Raw genomic sequence first — 22,815 nt, 5'->3', positions numbered from 1 at the left:
TCCGGATTCGGGAGGGAGCGAATGTTAAAAATATTTCTCAAAGTGGAGGTCTTGACAAACAAAATCCGCCATTACCGCCATGATTTTGACCACGGGGTCCAGGCGCCTTTTCCCCTCCAGGTCTTATAGAGCTCAATGGTTGTGGTGAATCCTGTGGTGATTGTGAGGACGATAGTCAGGATGAGTGTCAGGATGAATCCTGTGGTACCTTCACAGTAGTATTCTTGACGAAGGCCGTTCATAATTAACAGGTTTACTCGTTTTTCTTATAGCTTAAGACATTGTAAAAATATTTATGCTGAGCAATGAGCTTTGATGGAGTCTAGTTAATTTTAAACATTATAGCAAAGTGATTTAACTTCATTACCAAATAATCACTGAATCATGTCAAAACCTGCATAAATTTAGGCTGCATAAGTACTTGATATTTCATAAGACAAATCACTGCAATCATCTAAAATAATTTTTATTTCTGTGTTTGACCCACAATTTATAAAATTGATACAATAGTAATTGACACAAGCACAAATATTACTAACCCAAGCTTGTTGCTTTTATTCAAATTTTTGTGTATGTCTTTCATTTTGAAAAGGTTTATATCATAACGTAAGATAATTTGCCTCTTAAGTTAGTCGTTTGATTATTTAGAGTAGAACTTGTTAAATTGGTTGCTATGACAAATGAGAGCTATATTTATTCAATATACAAAATTTAGAGAATTGTATTGCTAGCTGTGAAGAATTAAGTTATGAGATGGAATCTATCAATGGAATATCAAGATGGTTAAAAGGATGCAATCAGTGGATGCTGCAAGGGAGAAGAGTAGAGCTGATATATTTTATGCTGTCCTTAAATGTCATGCAATTCCCCCCCAAGAAACCATGTGCTTTTTTATAAAGAAAAGAGAGCAGTAATCAGGTGTCGTCAGTGTGGTCCAACTGTCTTATAATGCTCAAGTTGTGATGTTGTGACCCATAATACTAAAGCACTACTTGACCATGTGGTTTGGTATAATGGATTCTACCAGTCAGTTTCCACAACTGAAACATTCTTGTTGAATGGGCAGTTGGGGTTTGTTAGTTAGTATGTTTATGTTTTATGTTTTTTTATGTTTTTTTTTGTTTTTTTAGGCATTCTAAAAAAGACTTTTCTTTTTAGAACGATATGCACCATTTCTGTTTTGCAAAGAGTGTATAAATTGTCACTCTGAAAATGAATTATCCATTATTCCAAGTGACGACGTGTGCATTGTAGTCACAATGAATGGTAAATAATTGTGAGGTGGAATTATTGTCATATAAATGTATTTTGCCTAAGTAGTCTTATTTTATAAGTTAAACATAACTTATTTGCTGTTTTAGTTGAACAGAAACAACAACTACTTACTTTTACAGGCCATAATGAAGCATCACAGAGCATGTCTTCCATTGGAATAAGTTAAAAATTTTGAAATTACCTATAGTCCTTTGCAAGAAATATATTTCGGCATGTTCCTGTTTTGTAGTAGTATAGAGACTACCAGTTCTAACGCAACCCCGGTCTGGAGGCTACCGGTTCTGGCGTAACCCCGGTCTTGGAGTCTGCGTACATAAATCTGAGCGCCCCAGCCCTAGTTCGCGTACGTATGCTAGCATCCTTACAGCGAAGGTCAAACCCTGGACAATGGCAGGAGCCAAAGACGGCCGGCCCACCCCCGCGCCCGCGCAACCGGCCGTCGGGGTCTATTATTTAGAAGTAGCGTATAGTAGGGTACGTTGTAAGATGAATAGTGAATCCAAATGAGTACGTATGAAACGACAAGAGCAAAAAGAAAGAAGAGAAAGAGAGAAAAAATTGAATAATATAATAATAAGAAAAAGAGAAGAACATCTTAAATTACAAACCAGGCTGCTAATACATACAGGTACGATACAATTAGAAGAATGATATTTATATAGTATATAGAATCGAGATGGATACTGTTAGAGAGATTCTGCTACTATATAAACAGGGTGTTATAAGTGGAAGAGCTCTAAACTCATTCCTTGAAGCTTGTCAACCACTAGCATCTACATGAAGAAAGCGTACTAATACAGCTCCACCTGAACCTCCTTCGGCACCATGTAAGCGCAAACTCATTAAGCCTAATGACGTAATAGAAATTAGACCGCCTGTTATAACAAATTCTGTCGATTGGGAAGCTGCGTATGGAAATATGAGCGACCCAACTTTAATACGCTATAACGCACTTCAGTTTCTAAGTGCAATTCCTCCAAAAACTGAAACTCCGACGCCTCCAGCGTCCGGTTCACACCCTTTGCCAAACGGGTGAATCTTCAGTTCTAGATAATGAAGGAAAGCCTTCGGACTCGTCTAGCGCTTCATGTAGCAAATCTTCATTAAATACCCGTTGAAGATTCGGGTATTACACTTTCTATAGTGAGTGTGATAATTACTTTAGCAGTTCCCATCTGTTGAACAACTAATGCTGCATCAGCAGGTAAGTCTACATCTATAAAATCGCTATAGCTACATTCAGAGCTGACATCACCAATACGATGTGTTTTTGTTTTACTTAAGACAAGTATTTTGTTAGGAGTTTGAAGTACTCGTAGCGCCCCTGCACTTGTAAAACATTTTCCACTTAATGATATTCGGTAGAATCCAGCGGTTTCGTTGGTGATTGTAGAAGAAGAATCTTTTTCACCCTTATCACACATCGCGACATCGGTCCAATCTGAACCTTATTTTCCAGTGACTGAAGTACCAACTTGAGTGTACACATCTACTTGAATTTCTAGTCGCTTTTTATGTTTTTCACGTCTTCTATGATGTTTTACACGACGGGCGTGGTGTTTTTTTTGCCGGACGTAGCAAAGCTTCGAGAGCCTCACGTGTAGGTTTATCTACGTCTGAATAGTTCCAAGAAGATATGACTATTTTTTCTGCATTAGAATTATATTCTAGTTAGAATTCTTCAAAAATTTTCTCTCTATTTTGTCGTAAGTATACTTCTACTGCTCGGCGAAAGAGATCGTTTGTTGATTCAAATCCATGAACCGAAGTTTCAGATGCGTTAGACATTGTAATTCTATATATATTATAAAAAATTTTGTTAATCTATTAAGAATACTCTAAATAGTGTAGCTCATACCTTCGCGTCCAGTTAATGGGTATTGACTAACAAATGACATCAATTTGTTAGTGGTATCATGTACGAAACTAACATAGGGTCCCCAATTTTGTTGAAGTACGGTGGATCTAATATTAAACCACTCGTTTTGAGACCGTTCAAACCAAGTGTTTAATAATGCTATTTTATTATTTTGGATTGTTTTTCCAGTAGGAAACGTTACTAAAGTTACATTTACTCCGCTCATACCTGGGGGGTAAAATCCATTAGGACAGTTCAAAACAGGTTGATCTCCTTTGTCTTCTTTAAGCCCATAAGCTCCTGGTTGTCCTTGAGGTACTTGACGTACTTAAGGCCCCTGAGCCCCTGTGGCTCTAGTATCTCCTTTAGGCCCCTGAGGCCCTGTGGCTCCAGTATCTCCTTTAGGCACTTGAGCTCCTGTGAACCCGGGTGCACCATCGCGTCCATTAGTCCCATCAGTTCCGTCATTCCCTTTAAGCCCTCGAGGTTCTGTCTCTCCTTTTGGCCTTCTGTCCTCAGGGTCACCTTTATCTCCCTTAGCTCCTTTAGAATCCTCATCACCTTTCACACCTTTTTCTCCCTTTGTTCCTCTAGGACCCGTATCTCCTTGAGCCACCGCAGCTCCTGTGTCACCTTTTCCCCTTAACTCCTCTTAGGCCTCTAGGCCCTGGTCGTCCTGGTTTTCCAGATCCATAACCATCATCAGTTCCACCGATTACTAAAGTTGCCATTAGTTTCATGCGACGTTTATATACGTACTATATATAATAGAAAAATTTTTTTATTAATACTGGATTTTATATTTGACTGCGATAAAAATCTATGACGAGCCTTCATCCAGACCCGCGATTTTTTTGAAAGCTTCAGCTTCACCTTCACGGCGTGCGCTTTCAGCAGCGGCGGCAACAGCTTCTTCTTTTCACGCTGTAAGTACTTATTTGTCTTTTTCATCTCTTTGAGTAGAGAAGCTACAACGGCAGCCTGTTTCTTACGCATCGGATCGTCGAATTCATCTTGAATAACGCGCTTACGCTCGTTAAAATGCCGCATTTGATCTAGAACCTGTTCAAACTCTTCATGTGAGACTCGGCTGTCACTGAGAGCACGTGACACAATATCACCAACAGTCATCAGAATCAAATTAAATGAAGATATGATCTTCGCACTTTGCTGGACAATTTAAGCAATCGTCTCAGGACCTGAAAAAATCAGGTGACTTAACGGGATTCGAACACATGACCTCTGCGGTGCCGGTGCGGTGCTCTGACCAACTGAGCTATGAAAGCACACAGTGGTGAGAAGGTCAATATTGTTGGGCTCATGTTTTCTCGTGAAAGGAATGTCGTATGAATGTTTTATGCAGTGCGGTGTTTGAAATTAAATGAAGATATGATCTTCGCACTTTGCTGGACAATTTAAGCAATTGAACATTCATACTACATTCCTTTCACGAGAAAACATGAGCCCAACAATATTGACGTGCTCACCACTGTGTGACTTCATTGCTCAGTTGGTCAGAGCACTGCACCGGCACCGCAGAGGTAATGGGCTCGAATCCCGTTGAGTCACCTGATTCAAATGAACGATCATCCTTTATTTATTTAAACACCGCACTGCATAAAACATTTTGTCATCAGAATGGTCTCAGCAGCTTGGGCTACGCGGTCGTGCTTTTTAGCCTTTTTCTTGAGTTTTTACAAACAACACGCCCATCACCTGAGATCAACCCGCCAGCTACATCAAGAGCTTCAAGAACGGCCCCAGCCGGTGCGCCCATACCAGATAGAGTGTGAGCAATACCTCCAGTTCCTGTTACGACTGTAAAAGCACTCGATGCAGCAGATAAGGTGTCGAGTGTTGAAATAATGCGCGTGTATTTCTTACGCAGCTTATGACGAGCGTCACCCTCTTGGTGGAGCTTTGCCTCAATGTTTGAAATGCGAACAAGGCGAAAGTTGCTCGTTTCGACTGATGAACGGGGTGAAAGAACGTCTTCTACCCCTTGGTATTCATATTCACGTTTTAAATCCGGATATATCCGTAGTACTGGCCCAGGAACGTCTACTGGCTCGACTGGAGGTGCGCTTGCAGTTGCCATTTTTTGTGGAAGTACTATATATGAATGCAGAAAAATTGGTCTGTTTGTCTGATGTGATATGATTAGTTTGATGACTAGTGTGATATGATATGATATGATATGGCACTCATAAATTTCGACCCACCGACCGCTAAAAAATCAAAGCGCCACCATTGGATGATACCCGAAAGCCATTATCTAATCGTAGGCCCTACTAATTCCGGTAAAACGAACCTTTTAATAAACATGATTATGCGTTGGCTTGGTTGCCCTAAATTAACTATTTACACAACAATCGTGACCTGGAAAAATATCAGATTCTATCAGAGTTCTACGAAAGCATCGGCCTGGAAGAATGTGTTGAATTAAGAGAGCCTGATGATATAATTCCAGTAGAGGAGTTGGACACTAATCCCGACACAGTAGTCCCTGACGATATTCGGCTGGATTCAAAAAGCTTAAACCCAATCAAAGTGAATTTCTCAGCAAGTCGACATAAGAATGTCACAGCCATATACTTAGCGCAAAGCTACTATGACGTCCCCAAGTATATTCGGCGAAATACCGGCTGCATTTTGCTTATGAGAGGTCTTGACCAGCGCGACGTGAGAGAAATCGCAGCTGACCACGCTAATGGTATTACAAAAGAGCAGCTAGCGGCTGCTTATCATGAAGCCACTGAAAAGAAGTGCGACTACTTTGTAATCGATCGTACTGCAGAGGAGGTTCCTATTCGCTATCGGAAGCGTTTTGACGGAATTCTGGTAGCCCCGAAGCGGTAATTCATTCTTTGAAGGCATCATTAAACTTATTCTTGTTGGCTCTTTAATATTTTGGAAGATAAGGAATAACTGCCTGCATTATAGCCTCGACGGTTTCAGCAGACCAACCCGAGGCGTCGTAATTTTGACAAATCGGAACGAAATTTGCTATGAAAGAGGGGCAATTTAAAGGCACTCCATTAGACCAAGACATATCAGCCGCCATACAGATTACATGGTTCAATCGAATTACGCTGAATGGAATTTTGTGTTTAGAGCAGATTTTATACATACACGTTTTTACCTTATTAAAGTGAGAGTCACGTGATACATAAAATTGTCTATAGATCCTCGCGAGAATTCACGTGACTCTTTATCGGACTCCTCTGTATTAATAACAGGCGCTGGCAGGGTAAAACGCGGTTTATTTCTTGAGATTGTGAATCAATAGATGCTAGCACCGACTGTGTTTTAGGTAGATTATAATTTTTCATTACACTATATGGGTCGTCCATTTATTTTGTCCTATTATATAATAAGATAAAAACATTTATCTTTCTTGAGATTGAAGTTCAAGTATGTTCAGGTCAGTTGCATCTATGGAAGAGCGCGAAAAATTAGTCTAAGAGTTTGTAAAAAACCGCGCGGAACTTAAGCGGCGCCAAGTCGATTTCAAAGTGTCTCGACAGCATGAAGGAGAATTCTTTGAAAGGGCGTCTAAAGCAATTGTTAATGCTGAAAAATCTGTAGCAGAAGCTATTAACAAAAAACAAGACGAAAAAATTGAAGGCTTGCAAGAAGTAACTCAAGCCGTTGAGAACATTCAACAGCAGCTTGCCCAACGGCTAGATGATCAAGTCCTGTTAACAAAAGACAAACCATCTTGAAAGGTTATAGAGAATTCAAATTTGCTTGATCGGTTGGAGGCTGGTGAGCATATAAACGACGTAGATTTTGAAAATCTTGGAAAATCTATCGGCCCGTCTACAAGAAGAACCGCTTCTCCAGCTAACCGAGAGCTAGGTGAAAAAACTCGAACGTTACAATGTTCTAAAAGAAAAAGAAGTCGCCCCAAACAACTCTTTAAAAAAACACGAACAGGAACTGGAGTGCACTATTATAGTAGCCCATCAAAGCTTATCGACCGCCTCCACCTTTCCTGCAAGTCTTTAGAGGCTGGCAATGACTCTCGTGAGTTGAAGAACGATATTGAAGCGAGTTTCGAAGCTAGACGAAAGTGCGATATCGAAAAGTTATTACCGAAAAATTAGAAATACATACGTGCGTTAAAATTTCTCCTTATATATTATACAGAGCTATTGCTTAGTCTGAGTTACGTTAAGTGCTATCAATATAACCATAATGGCTGGAGTATTAGAAGACGAAATCAGCATTGAGATAAACTCAAAAAGAGCCACTGCGGCGAACGGTGGAGAAGCGAATGACTTTCAAATTGGCTTTAGGCCACCTATACCTTTAGACGCTAGCAAAAAATATCAAGTGGCTCTTACTGAAGTTAGTTTGTGGAATTCGTGGGAAAATGTCACTGCTAAAAACAATCAACTTGAGTTTGAGATTAGAAATGGAAACTATGGTGATACTGATGGTGCACAGAGAGGAGAGCCTAAAAAGACTCTAATTAAACGGCTAAAAATCTCTATACCCCCACGCGCTTACAACATTCCCGACATCAATCAAGCTTTTGAAGATGCTATGGAATCATTGGGGGTAAAGCTCGCACATGAAGATGAGATCATAAGACGTGATCCACCCTTTGTTCTCTCAGTAAATGTTCCCACATCTAAATCTGAGATTACTATTAAAGGTGACCTGTAGTTCCCTTTGACATAGATAACAGCATAGGCCCTATTCTTGGGTTTGCTGTGGGCGGAGGTGATCTTACTAGAGGAAAGACTTTAAGTCAGAATCGAATTAACATTACAGATGTACAGAAGATCAATATTCACTGCTCGCTTTTTAATTCAAGTATTGTAAACAGGAATCCTAGTGATATTATTAAATCGTTTTCTCCAAACCGAGGACCAGGACGTTTGTTGGAAATAAGCAGTGGCGTAGCTAGCGAAAAACATTTGGTTGGGCTCACGAGGCGCCACCATGGTTGGCACCGAGCAAGAAAATTTTCCGAATTTAGACTCCCTAGAACGTCGGAAACGCCTATCTTAGAAAGCAAATGCGTGATATTTATGCAGGAAATAGAACAATTTTGGTTAATTTAAATTGCCGAAGGATCTTATAGTAAAGCAGAGAAACAGTTCAAAAATAGTTGCAGATATGTGATTGATTTTCTCAACACCACTTACATAAATAGATACCTATGTACATCTTGTAAAGAAACTTTCACAAAAGAACCGAAAAATGCTCAGATTTGTCATCAACAACTATCAAAAGTTGTGATGCCGTTCATTGTCGGGCTGAAATGACAATCATCATTGACTGCATTAAAAAGTTCCCGGAAAAATTCTCACGTGCCATGGACGTAAGACATCATCAGCTTGCTATCAGCCATATATGAATACCTATTTGTATAAGAAAGCAAGTCTTCGTGGTTTTTCAATGAACTTCTTTACTACCTCGTCTTGCAATGTGTTGGCGTCTTCTTTCTCTGACAGTATGTCTTTGTGAATGGAAATCCTGCAAAGAGAACTAAAACGTCCTTGGCTCATAGTATTTCTCAGATAATTTTTTACCCTCTTCAAACAAGAAAATGACCTCTCAACTGAAGCACTTGTAATTGACAAAACCCCATTTATCTTTAACAGTTTTACAACTTCTGGAATACTAGATTGACAATGGAACTGAAAAATATATTTCAATAATTCATCGCATGAATCACAGTGAAAGTCTTTATCTCTCTAAATAAAACAAAGTTGGCTAACTAACATTGGTATGTCAAACATATCACCATAAACCTCCTTTAGAAGATTTATCTTTTCTGAGGGCACTTCACCTTTCCACATCTTAAACACCCTAGGGTTAACAAGGTCAAAAATCTAAAACGCTCCATATCCTGAAATCGCTCGGTCAGCATAGTCACAATTGTGTCAAGAATTTCAAAATACATTTGTTTGTAATTATGCCGTTGGTCATACCTGGTTACTGGTGGTCCCACTTTCTCAACAGCCAGGTCGTACACCTGACAATATTCTGTATCATTTCTCAGAGAAGCAACAAAGGCCTTGAATCTCTCAAACCTACTAAATCCATAATGAAAGTCAGTGTCCTTGTCTTGCAAGATAGAATAAAGTATGGATGACTGCTCAAGAATTCTCTGGAAAACATGTACCAAGAAACAAAACAAGAAGCCATTAAGGTAGCCAAGTAAACCAGTAACCTTACTTAACGTTTCATCATCCCAACCTACTTGATTATCAGTAAGATTTTGAAATATGTCTATCAGTTTCTCATAGTTAGAATGCAAGACATTGATGACATGAGCATTATAATACCATCTTGTGTCAACAGGACTAGGAAACTCAAGCCTATGGGATGATAGTAAAGCTTTTCTTTTGGGGGAATTGCTAGTAAAGGTGCAAAAAGCACTAATATTAACAAAGAAAATCTTAACAGGTGAAATGGAGGATGCAGCTTAACATAATACTAGATTTAGTCCAAGGGCAGCACAGTGAACAAATTGAGCATAAGGATAATCCTGCTGAACATGAGCTTGAACACCATTGAGATGACCAGACATAACAGATGCACCATCATAAGTCTGTCCAATAAATTTCTCTTTCACATTATTATATTGACTTAACTTACCCTTAACCACTGATGATATAGCATTCGCAGTCCTGACACAACTAACATCAACAAACCCAAGCTCTCTTTCAATGACACTTTCCCCTTTGTCCATTTGAACAATGGGATGGGGCGGGTGGCTGAATGGTTAATTGCGTGAGCTGTAAGCCAGACGGCGCGGGTTCAATCCCGGCTCGTGGCACATCTGGCAATGTGTCTGTAAACCTAGCCCGGGTTGACCAAAGCCATGTGAGGGAAATTTGGTAAAGGAAATCCTCGGATGGACTGTATCTGCATCTGCAATGTTGCAGCCTTGTCACACTGTGTGTCACGCTGATATCAGCGTTGTAGTTACGTGAAAGGTAGGAGTGATTGTAGTCTGGTCAGCTGCCTCCACTATAATTTAAGTAGCCAGGATGTTCCACTTTGTGGAACCCTCATACGTCGAAATCGACCGAGTCCATTATGTAATCGCCTTTCAAAAACAGAATCCATCTTGGCAAAACTTTCAAGTAGCTCTCTATAATTTCCTCTATTCATGCTGCCACTAGATTCATCATGCCCCCTAAATGCAAGCTCTTGCCTAGACAAGTATAAAACAGCTTTTGTTATGGTTTTCAACATTTCCCTGTTTTGCCTTACCTCCTCGTTATGACGCTGAATCTCTTCACGTCTAGCTTGTGACATGAGACAGTCGATACGAGGCTGAAAAGCGTAGGTCTTCCAGGTCTTGTAGGCACCCATGTGCGATTATTCCTTCTCATGCTTCTTACAATCGGATAGGAAATTCTTCATGTTTTTGAATCCCGTCTGCGTCCATGAAGATGACGATCCAGGGCAAAATAAAAGACAAGGCCAACAGAACAATGCATTCTTTTCTGAGCTACAACAAAGCCAATCTTTCTTCGAGTACCAACTTTCCTGAAAGCTTCTATTGCCTGTAGTCGCTTGTAAATTTGAAATTGGCCGCTGCTTTACGAGTATATTTTGCTCGCCTGATTGTCGAACAGAAAGGGTTTCTTTTGTAGTTCACTTATTATATCGATTTCATTAGCCGAAGCCATTGTAATGTAAGTTATCACGATTTCCGAACGTATATTTCGAAAGCTCAAACTTCAAGTCATGCTTTTGAAAATAAGCCCGACAAGATGTTAAACGTTTGAGTGTGTTCACAGCTACTCTCATCCAATCAGATTACAGATATTATCCTCTATAGATTTTATTACTTGGTCGGGCTGAATTTTCAGAGCCCGACTAGATGTTGCGAAACAGCGCATTTGAGTTTGCTCAGTTGCTGTCAACCAATCAGATTGCAGATAATCCCACAATAGATTTTACTACTTGGTCGGGCTGAATTTTTAGAGCCCGACTAAACTGCGTAATGCCTGGCACTAGAAATGCACTAGTCATTGTTGCTAAGTAACGTTTAAAAATATGATAATTTTGCTAATAACGACGCAATTTGACAAATATTACACTAATAGACTGTGGATTATTCCAAAAAGAGTCGCAGAATTTAAAATTTTCGCAACTCCAATTTTAAAGAAAACAAATTTTTCATTTTTGGGAAAATATTTGGTCGGGCTGGGCCCGACCAGCCAGACGCTTGCTACGCCACTGGAAATAAGTCCAAGTCCACCGGCCTACTTACCACTCATAAAAACTAGCCTTATTAATAAAGTGAGAATGGAAATCACTGATCAGTGAGTAAATAAAATTGATTTAAATGGTGATCAAGTAACTTACACTTTAAACATCCGTCCAAAAATGTGATTATACACGCTCATAAGCGGATTCCGATTCAGAAGCTGTTGCCATAATGGCTTATTTTCCATATATATAATATACTAAACAAAATGATAGTTCCTATGATTAGACGTGGTATAGTTCGTCGAAAAACTGTTGGGGTCATTGATTGGAAACCTCGTGGGCCTTGCTGGTAAGGCAAAGGGTGCGCTATTCAGTGCGGGGAAGTCCGCAGCTGCAGCCTTAGGATCTCGCGTATGCAAGTTTGCTCCAAAAATCAAGAATGTGGCCGTGGCGGCTGGTAAAAAAGCAATTCGTGACACGGCTATAGCAGCCAAAGAGGCCGTTATATCGACTGCAAAAGAGCAGTTCTCGCCTGAAAACGTAAGCAGTCTTGTTGCCGATCTCGCCCGCGGAGACGTTAATGGAGTGGCAAGAAAAGGTAAATCACGTGCATCTGCAGTGGCTCGTGCTGGGGCTGAGGCTGGTATTAGTAATGCAAAAACGCACGCAAAAAGTGCTCGCACTGCTTTAAAGAAAGAAGCTGGAGCTAAACTTAATGAGCTGGTTGGGACTTCTGAAGCTAGAAAAGCTCTAGTATCGCGCGCTGAAAACCTTGCTAAGCAACAGCTGACTTCTCGAGACTTAGCTATTCTAAGCAACCTCGTGTCAGGTAACGGCATGATGTATGCCTAAATATCACATCGGACTAATCATCACATTAGTAATAATAATAACTAAACAACATCGGTCTGATGATCGGCAGACGCAAATTTTTTAAAATATATATATATACTGCACGAAGTACAAACTATCATAACAATGGCTACGGACATGATATTCCCAGCGCTTCGACTCTTTGACGAGCCCATCGTTGACCACTCTGTTGAGCGTCTGCAGTACGAAAGAGTTCTTCCCTTCGATCCACATTTCGATTATAAGAATATCAATATCGACACTGAGAACGTTGACCAGCTTATATGGCTTCACAGAGCCGTTCTTGAAGTTCGAGGTCGCGTGGTAAAGAACGATGGCACCAATTATGTTGCCGCCGACAATGTCGCTCTGGCAAATGGTGGCTGGTGCCTGTTTGAGACGGTCTAGATCCAGGTTAACAACAAGACCGTTGAAGAAATAAGTCAGTATGCTTCAACTGTCAACACGATCATGCAGCTTGTAACTGATTCGGATGATTCGTCCAGGAGCACCGCCATAAGTGCTTTGTGGTACCGCGACACTGGAGCTACCGGTGGGGTTGTTTCTAATAAACATGTAAACAGAACTAACCCTCAATTGCTTCTTGCTGCTAATGTAGGTAACGGTGTCGCTTTGAATGGCGGCAACTTCCGGGATAACTTTAGCTTAAAACTCAATGCAATAGAGAACCCTAACTTCAACAATGGTTTCGCCAGTAGCCGCCAGCTCTGCGCGCGCGCCAAAGACGTTACCATCATGCTTCCCCTCGCTGACATCCTAGCCTTCGCCAAAGACATTGATTCAGCTTTCATAGGTATAAAGTTCAATCTAAATCTCACTCGCGCTTCTTCTGAAAACTCGCTTCATAGAGCAAATGGGGTGGATGCTGGAAAACTTCAGATAAAACATCTTTCGCTCTGGGTTCCTTTCATCAGACCTTCGATCGAAGTTCAACCATGATAGAAAGCAAGTTGGCTGCTGGTTACACACGCATGTTATACTTTGAGCAAGGCGTATTTACCGAGAGAGATTCACCAGAGGTCAAACCAATGTCTCGTGGCGTGTGACGACAAACGGAAGTGAAGAGCTACCAACACACATCTTCGTATCGTTCCAAGATGCAGAACGCATAGACAATCAAGAACAAACTATAAATGTGTTTGATAATGCTAATTTGCGTTCGATTCATGTGCGGATTAATAACAATCATAAGTATCCTGAAGAAGAGCTTGAAGTCAATTACACAGATGCTGAAGAAATTACAGCAGGGCTTACATGATGTTCCAAGACGCTGCAATGAAATTCAGCGACCCGGATACACGCTCTCAAGTAAACTTAGGAGACTTCGCAACCCTTTTTCTATTTTACCACTTCGACGTTAGGCATCATCCTGAAGCTTTGAAAAAAGCTCCGGCAAACATTGATGTTCGTTGGATCTTAGGTGGCCCTTTTAATAGTGCTATTAATGCTGGTGGTGAACGGGCGTACCACGTGTACTGCTTCGTGCTTAGCGAGCGTTTCCTTCGGCGCAATGCGATTAACCGTAAAATGGACATAATGGTTTAGTCTGTTAGTCTCATGTGATGATTAGCCTGATGTGATGATTAATCTGATGTGATATGTTGATATTTAAGATTAAAAAATTTTTTCCATAGTATATATACGCAAATTGTTTTACATGTGCACAAAATGTCGGACATTGATAACGCAATATTTGTTAAAGCTCTCAGACCCGCCATGGAGCGAGTAATCACTCAGGAATTTAAAGGCGCTGGTATTTATCTTCCTGGGTCAAGAAGTATAGAAGGTGGTAGCTTTATTGGAAATCTTGTTGGAAAACTCATACCTAAGGTCACTAAACTCATACCAAAAGTGTTACCGTCTCTAGGCCTAGCAGCTATACCAGGTGCTATCACCGGCAGCACGCAAAAAACAGTAGCTGGTAGTGGTATAGTTAGAAGAAGAAGAGGTATCACACCATTCAATGGACCTGAGTATAATAACAGTCTTCTTGGTTTCGGTAGTAGCTCTGGTAAGAAAGGTCGTTCTGGATACCTAGTTCATGGTGTTAAACTTCAAAAGATAAGAAAACTACCTTGGCAAAAGCAGTTAGGGACAAAAGTAGAGTAACTTTGCGAATTACCAACAGAGCTCTTGAAGGTCCTGATATGCTTATGCTTACTAATACACAGATCAAGCGAATAATGGGTGCAAGACCCAAAGGATCTGGAATCGATCTAAAATTGTCTAAGAGTCAGATTACAGCCATGATGCGCGTGCAAAAAGGTTGATTCCTCAATTCTTTGCTTGCAGGTATAGCTGCTCCCATCGTAGCGGCTGTCTTAGGAAAAATCCTTAGATTTGGAACGTCGGGAGAAGGAGTATATCTCCCCGGGACGTGGTGACGCGGGTGAGGAAGTGGAAGCCGCTATCAAACAGAGATATCAATCGTATAGTAAATGGTAATCTAAAAGCAGTAGCTAAAGGTTTTAGGTGGGCGTTCTCAAAAGACATGCTTCCTAAAGAGCCTATTAAAGCTGAAGGAAGTGTTATAATCAACTTACAAGACTTACTCGATGGAGGTGGGACTCAATGGCTTTGCGCCTTTGCTGATGAGTTCTGTGTAGATCACTTTGACAGCTTCGGACTTCAACCACCTGACGTAGTTAAAAAGTGTATGGAACGGTCAAAACGTGTTGTTCGCTAAACTTCTAGCAATGAGATACAGGATCGGCGCTCTATTATGTGTGGGGGTACTGCCTTCTTTTCTTACACAATCGGGTTCACAATCGGTCTGCGACAGATATTCTGTTAGATTTCGATTCGCGCCCTTCTGCGCGTAACGAGCGTATTGTAAAACGGTTTGCTAGAGAAACTCTAAGAGCGCACTAATAACAAACATCGCGATGCATTTTTCATATCACATCAAACTAATCATCAGACTGAATTTTTGTGCATTATATAGAGATGGCCATCGCTTACTGTTTGTACTGTAAGAAACGACAACCTGTTGTCAAAGGAAAAATCTAATATACAAAAAGCCAACCTAGGCTCACGGGGTGCTGCCGAGTCTGTGACAGAGGTGTCTCCAATTTTCTTTCTAAAAGTGAACTTCTGAATAAAAAAGGAGGGAGAATAAGAGGTTTGAATAGTTCGCCTCCATTCGGTATTAATCCAATTGATTTGACAAACAGAGCCGCGAATAAAATTGATAAAATCAGAAAAGCTTGGTGAACACAACACATAGTCAAGTGAAAATGACGGTCGGGTTTTTTATGCGTTGCAAAAGACTGCAACCAGTTATAAGTGGTATAGTTGTAAATCATAACGTCAACCCCAAACTTGCAGGGCGCTCTGGTGTATGTTGTAGTGCTGTTTCTAGTTTTCTTTCCCAAAGCGAGTCCCGTCGTAATGGAGGAAAAATGATCGTTTCTACGGACGGAAGCGTTGAAGAACGCCTCGCAACGGCGTACTACAGTCCTGCAGGGTACTGGCGCGGCCGTGCTGCTATCCCAAAGCTGGCTGAAGAGGCTGGGGTCATTGAGGATGAGGCTAACGAATGGCTAACAAAACAGGCCATCTGGCAAATGTACTTGCCCGCACCAGCGCGAAGTGCTATCCCCCGACCTAAGTTTGACATCAGCACCCCGAATGAGGTCCACCAGGCCGATCTCTTGTATCTGCCTCACGCTCAAGTCGGAAGACGCACATTCAAATACGCATTGACGGTCGTCGACGTAGCAAGTCGGTATAAGGAGGCCCAGGCAATCACAGACAAGACAGCGACCCAGGTTGTGAAGGCGCTAGAGTCTATTTATGCCCGTGGGCCTCTTCGATGGCTTAAAGTTTTACAAGTCGACCCTGGCTCGGAGTTCCACGGGGTCTGCGCAAAAAGCGTGTGATAAAAATGGTGTGAAGATTGGACGGGGTAGGGTCGGAGTTCATAGAGATCAGGGGATCGTAGAAAGATTTAACCGAACATTGGCGGAGTGATTGTTTGGTTACCAGTATCATTGCGAGCTGGATGAGCCCAGAACTCGGAACAAAGAATGGGTATCAAGATTACCTGAGGTGGTTAAAGCGCTCAATAATGAAACTACTCGTTTGACAGGCGAAAAGCCCTCCCTTGTGATTCGGAAGAAGAGCGTTAAGGCCAAACCCGCTGCGCCGTCGCTTCGTTAAGTTGGTTTCAAAGAGCAACGCTTGCCATCGGATGTTATGGTGCGGTATTTGTATGCGCCTGGTGAATTCGAGGGTGGCGAACAGCGTAGTTCGACCGATCCCATCTGGAGTGTGACCTCCCACCAGGTCGAACAGGCTGTGGTGCCCTTTGGGACCGAAACACCGCCGGCTTAGCCGTGGAAGGCATTTATTTCTGTTAGTCTGATGTGATGATTAGTCCAATGTGATATTCACCTGCGCATCGCCTTCCCTATGCCCGTATGCTATAGTAGAGATCAAATCGGCTGCAATCCAGCGCTTTGTGTCTAGTGGGCTCAACGATGTCTTGTTGACATATTCGCCGAAGATCTGACGCCCGCGACTGCGCAGCATATCTATACCATGGCGGAAGCGCTTTGCTTCGAAGAGCGCCTCTTTGTACTGGGCATGACTGATATGCTTTTTCACGACGGCCTTTTTAACACCTTTAGCTTTGCTCTCCTCCAGACCATCGGCTTTCAGGATAGAGAATATCTTGGCCTGAGTCCCACGAACTCGGAGATAGGCACCCCAGCGCACTCGTGCTATATTTTCCCCAGCACCTTCTTGTTGGCTGTGCTAAAAAGCGGATGGTCTTTAGGGTAGTTGCTGGTGTCGTACTGACCGGCGTTGCGTCTCATGTTGGCGTACACATCCTCAGTTTGGATCTCCAGCACAAGGCTGTCGGTGTCGGTGTAGAGGAGCTCTGCTGACAACCCGTACTGCGCCTGGAGATGATTGTAGTAGCAGTAGTACATCAGATGCTTCGAGAGGTCGAGAACGCTCATGCCCACGAAGTCCGGCCGCTTGAGCAGCAGACTGCTTTTATTCATGTGAACGGCTGCAAGGTCTCCCGCAGCTCCAAAGATGAGATGCCGATTGTATGTCGGCTTGGCGATAAGTTTGCGGAGTCTCTCGGTCTCGCTTGGCCGGAGCAGATTTCCATTGACACGCTTTCGGAGGCTCTCCATCGTCTTGCCGAAGACGCTGTTGTTCAGCAGCTTGTAGAGGTTGACTTCAAAGTCACTCTTTACGTGTAAACCGGAAACGAACTTAGCGGGCAAATGTTGAATGTGATAGGTTATCATAATAAAGGAAATGAAACAAATGACAAAATAAAATGCCGTTTTCAACGGTATGACGATAATGTATTGTTTTCTGTCAAATAAAAACACTTTTTTCGAAACTTAACGTGACAAGAAACATGGTGACAAGAAATATTATCTAATTTGTTAAAGCATCCAATGAAATGTCTGAAAGCACTCATGGTATATTTCACTACACGATTCAAAATATAGTCGAACTGTTGTCTTAAAAAATGTTATTTTCGTTGCTCATTATTGCTTTGATTTTGGAAGTTTTGAAAAAAAAACAAAAAATATGGCATACATGTTTAATCAGATATATGCAGGCACTGTTGAGTTTGAAGAAGTTTGTCACAGCGATCTTATCAATTTGATTTTCGTCAATTTTATAAGTAAAAAGATTCAAGAGCTAGGAAGAGCTGAAAAGGATGAAAGTAAAGCAGACCCTTGCGTAGAATATCAAAACGTTTTAGAAATGATGACTGAGGAAGATCGTTGGTTTAATTTTGCATCTAGAGCAGTCGAAACAATTAATCGGGAGCATGTCTGGAATGGAATATGTGAAGCCTTTAAATTTCTAAAGAACTGTGGACCTTCGAACTCTCATATAACATATTTTGACAAACTGTTTAGTGCTACTTAGATAGAACTAATGTTAATTTACACGGAGACAAAACGTCCTCCTTTTTTTCAACATCTCATTGACTATGCTGATTTTAGTTGTAAACTGAAATACAAATCAACTATGTAAATGCTTTGACAAAAAAAATAATCTAAATTTCAATGTTATTGCATTGTGACTTAAGTTGTTTTATGACCACGTCAATGTGAAAATGGGAATCGGTGGCAGCAAACGTGAAAATAGAAATGCAAAAAGGGATAAAAATCATAATCGTCAGAAAATGCTTTGCTTGGGTATAAGTTTCGGACGCAACGATCTCAATCTTGAGGGTCATTTGCAAGCAGGATACACAAGTAAAACGGTCAAAAATTATGGACCTGTCGCAGTTATGGCTGTAACAGATAAAACAGTAGAGGAAACGTCACCTGTAAACGAGGACATTGAGCCCTCAATTATGAGTAATTAAAAGTAATTGACACCTATTTGCAAAATTATTATCTTGAGAACATTACCATGAGTGATATCGACAAGTACCTAGCCAGTGTGTACTTTGACCCCAAACGTTGAAGAAGCTATGGGGGTTTTGAACGTTTGTATAATGATGTGAAAACCGAAAGAATATATGATATTAGTCGTAAAAAAGTTAAAGAATGGTTGTGCCAGCAAGATGCATATACAATACATAAACCAATTCGAAAAGAGTTTGAAAGAAATCGCGTTCTGGTGAGCGGTATCGATGCTCAATTGCAGTTGGATTTGGCAGACTTACAATCTCTACAAAAGTATAACGAAGGTTATCGGTATCTTCTTATCTGTATCGATGTTTTTTCAAAGTATGCTTGGGCTATTCCACTGAAAAACAAATCAGGCCGTACATTAGTGAACGCTTTTCAGAAGATATTATCATCAGGACGCAAGCCGATTCATATTCAAACGGATCAGGGCTCGGAATTTTTAAATCGGAACTTTAAGAAACTCGTGATAGAAGAAAACATTACATTGTTCAACACTTTTAACGAGACAAAGGCATCGATTGTTGAACGTTTGATACGTACACTGAAAGCAAAAATGTGGCAATACTTTACCGCAAATAAAACGATGCGATACATTGACATGTTGGCCAATCTGATTTATTTTTATAATCAGATATTAGTATGCATCGTAGCATCAAAGAAAAACCGATCAACGTTACAAGTGAAAATGAAGATCGAATCTGGCAAAATCTATACGGGGATAGCAAACTAAATAAACATACGCATGTGAAATATAAGTTTGATATTGGCGATCAAGTACGAATAAGTAAAATATAACGAAAGTTTGAGAAGGGGTATTTACCAAATTTTTCATAGGAAATTTTCACTGTAATTCAAAAAATACCACGTTATTTTCCTATATACAGGCTGAAGGATTATGATGGGGAAGAACTTAAAGGAACGTTTTATGAAAAAGAACTTCAAAAAGTCATCAAGAAAGATGATGTTTACGACATTGAAAAAATACTTAAGAAACGAAGCAAAGGGGTAATGTATAATATCTTGTAAAGTGGTCAGGTTACCCAAATAAATTTATTTCTTGGGTACCTGCTTCCGAAATACATGTATAAAACGTAACTGTGTGCTTGATCTCTTTCATTTTACAATTTATATCAATGATGAGTGGAACACACTTTTATTTGACATTATCTAGTAATGCATCTCTGCCTGTATTTCCAGATAATAAAGTTTCTGGTTTGAATGTTTTTATGCAGTGCGGTAATTGAAATTAAATGAAGATATGATCTTCGCACTTTGCTGGACAATTTAAGCAATCGTCTCAGGACCTGAAAAAATCAGGTGACTCAACGGGATGAGTCACCGTTGTGTCACCTGATTTTTTCAGGTCCTGAGACGATTACTCAAATTGTCCAGCAAAGTGCGAAGATCATATCTTCATTTAAAGTTTCTGGTTATCGTGTAAAATTACCTCACGTTGTGAATTTAAATGGTAATTGGGAAGTAGGATTGTATTCAATGACATATCCTCATACATGGTACACGTTGAAAAAGGTTTGGATACACATATATGTGTAGCTTACAAATCAGATCTACCTATTCCGGTATTTGTCGACTATGGCTTGTATGAAAAAGCCTTCGACCTTGTAAAAGCAATTAATGAGACTCTTGACAACAGAATAAACAACAATATTCAATTGAGCTTTGACTCCCGAACGGAAAAAGTTAAAGTCCTTGTAAAACAAGGTTACAAAGTATTATTTAATCAACAAATATCAATCTTAATCGGCTTTGAGGAAAAGAAGTAGAGATTTCAAAAACAACCAAAAGCCCTTATAATAAGGACTTTATTTGAAGAGGGGGACACGTAACAGCTGAAAAGCTGACAAACCTGTGGCCCTCTAACTAGATTATACAGGATTACAAAAAAACTGATAATGAATAACTATATAAATAATTGCAAAATTCTATGATAAAAATAGCTGGACATATTAAAAATATTCAGAAAGATAAAATTAATTTATAAAAAATTAAAATTAAAATTAGGTAGTGTACTATTGCTTAATATTGTTTCAAAGTTGTCCAGGTTTTTATATGAGCTTACAAAATGCTTTTTCACAGCTGTTTTGAATAGATTTATACTAGGCATTTTTTTGATATCATGGGGAAGGCTGTTCCATAACTTAACTGCGTTAACACTGAATGCCTTGCCACCATCATTATTTCTTAGGTATTTGGGACACACTAAATTTAAATTGCCATGTCTCGTGGACCTATTGTGAACAGAACTGTTCGTCTTGAACAAATCTTTGATATAAATGGGAACATCGCATTTGAGGCTCTTAAAGATCATGGCACATTTGTTTAGTTTTATTTCGTCAAAAAGGCAACCAGCCTAGTTTACTAAAGTTTACAACACTTCTAGAATAAGGGTCTACTCCAAGAATTACTCAGGCAGCCCTTTTTGTAACCTTAGGAGACAGTGGAGTTCTTTAACGTCGCAGGTATTCCAAACCATGCTCCCGTACATAAGGACAGGTTTAATCAAGGCGTTATAGTATAAAAGTCTTTCTTTTATTGGAAGGTATCTCTTTATCTTTTTCAATAAACCAATACGCTGAGAAAGCTTGGCCTTTAGGCTAGAAATGTGGTCACTAAATGTAAGATCTTGATCGAGTGTTACACCAAGCAATTTATAAGAGGTTACTTGTTCTATTTCGGCCCCATCAAGGGTCACTGACAGGTGATTGCCATCAACTAATGATGAATGTAGCCTCTTTCCAGTGATAAGTAATGCTTTGGTTTTAGCAGCGTTTAGGACCATCCCATTTTTGCTAGACCATTTACTTAATTTATCCATGTATTCTTGAAGACGTCGTTCCAATTCCAAAGGTGCATTATCGATATTAGCGCTGGCTTTAAATGTGGTGTCATCCGCGTAAGCATGAATAGTTGAGTCCGATCCAACAGCTTCGGGAAGATCATTGACGAAAATTAAAAACAGTAGAGGTCCTAATATGCTACCTTGAGGAACTCCATTGGTTAGCATAAGTTGTGACGAAGTCGAGTTATTTACAGTGACACACTGTTTGCGATTGAGTAGATAGCTCTGCAATAGCTTTACAACATTATCTGGAAATCCATATGATCTTAACTTTACTAGGAGAATGTCATGATTGATCAAGTCGAATGCCTTGCTATAGTCCACAAAAACTAAGCCGCTGACATTGTTTTTATCAAGGTCAAGAAGGACTTGGTCGAGAAGAAACAACAAAGAAGTATCCGTGGAGTGGTTTTTACGGAACCCTGATTGGAAGCAGTATAAAAGTGCGTTTTCTGTTTAGTAGGTGTTCATTGCATTGAGGATGTGTCTTTCAAAGACTTTAGAAAGAATAGGCAAAATACCAATAGGACGATAGTTTTGAATATCTTGCTTGTTTCCTTGATTCTTGAGTAGTGGTTTAACCTTTGCTATTTTCCATTGTGAGGGAAATGTACAAGTTTCAATACAGTGATTTATAATTTTAGCTATGGAGCATGATATTTCAGGAGCTGCAATCCTTAGAACTCTGGCACCATGCCCATCAATTCCCGTGGCTTTGTGTGTAGGTATACTTAGAAGATAATCGTTAACCTCACTAGGAGTTATTTGCGGAATAAGATTCTCAATTTGACTGTTAGATTTGTCTGGAGGACCAGGAAGAGCATCATAATGAAGTACAGGAGCCGCCTTTATGAGACGTTTATATACATCAGCGAAGAAGCGGTTAAAGCGTTCAGCGATTGAATGGTCATCCTTTATCAGGTTGTTGTTTTCGTCAGCAATAGGAACAGAGTCGTCATTATTCCTTGTATCTTTAGATAGGTCTTTAATTAAAGACCAAAGTTTCTTTGGACATTTTTGATTTTTACTGAACTGAGATTTAAAGTACTGTTCCTTCGCATTTCTTAGTTTCCTCGTCACTTTGTTTTTAATCAGTTTAAAAGCAGACCAATCGTGCTCATTTTGTGTTCTTCTGGCCCTTTTTAGAAGATTATCGCGTTTATTTATTTCGTTGTATAGATCATTAGTGAACCATTTCGGCTGATTGATTTTCTTCACACTCTTGAACTTTAAAGGTGCGTGATTATCAAGAATGTCATTAAAGATTTTGTACCAAGATTCAACAATGCTATCGGCATCTTGAAAAACAAAGAAGATATCCCATGGGGCTTCTCTTAAGTCTCGCAGAAAGCACTCTTTGT

The 22,815-nt window shown here is 40.2% G+C and overlaps 1 protein-coding gene across 1 annotated transcript; it reads right to left on the bottom strand.

Moving 5' to 3' along the window:
* Positions 1-8,844: 8,844 nt before the first annotated feature.
* On the bottom strand, positions 8,845-9,845 carry LOC124457009. The gene is made up of 3 exons (XM_047007309.1): positions 9,752-9,845; positions 9,082-9,349; positions 8,845-8,959 (listed from the first exon to the last, which is right to left on the bottom strand). The coding sequence occupies exons 1-3, from the start codon at positions 9,843-9,845 to the stop codon at positions 8,845-8,847; spliced, it is 477 nt and encodes a 158-aa protein (XP_046863265.1).
* Between the last annotated feature and the right edge of the window lie 12,970 nt (positions 9,846-22,815).

This window comes from Xenia sp. Carnegie-2017, unplaced genomic scaffold, assembly GCF_021976095.1.
Source record: "Xenia sp. Carnegie-2017 unplaced genomic scaffold, XeniaSp_v1 HiC_scaffold_6, whole genome shotgun sequence".
In the NCBI taxonomy this organism is placed as follows: domain Eukaryota; kingdom Metazoa; phylum Cnidaria; class Anthozoa; order Malacalcyonacea; family Xeniidae; genus Xenia; species Xenia sp. Carnegie-2017.
This window is presented reverse-complemented; position numbering and strand designations above follow the sequence as displayed.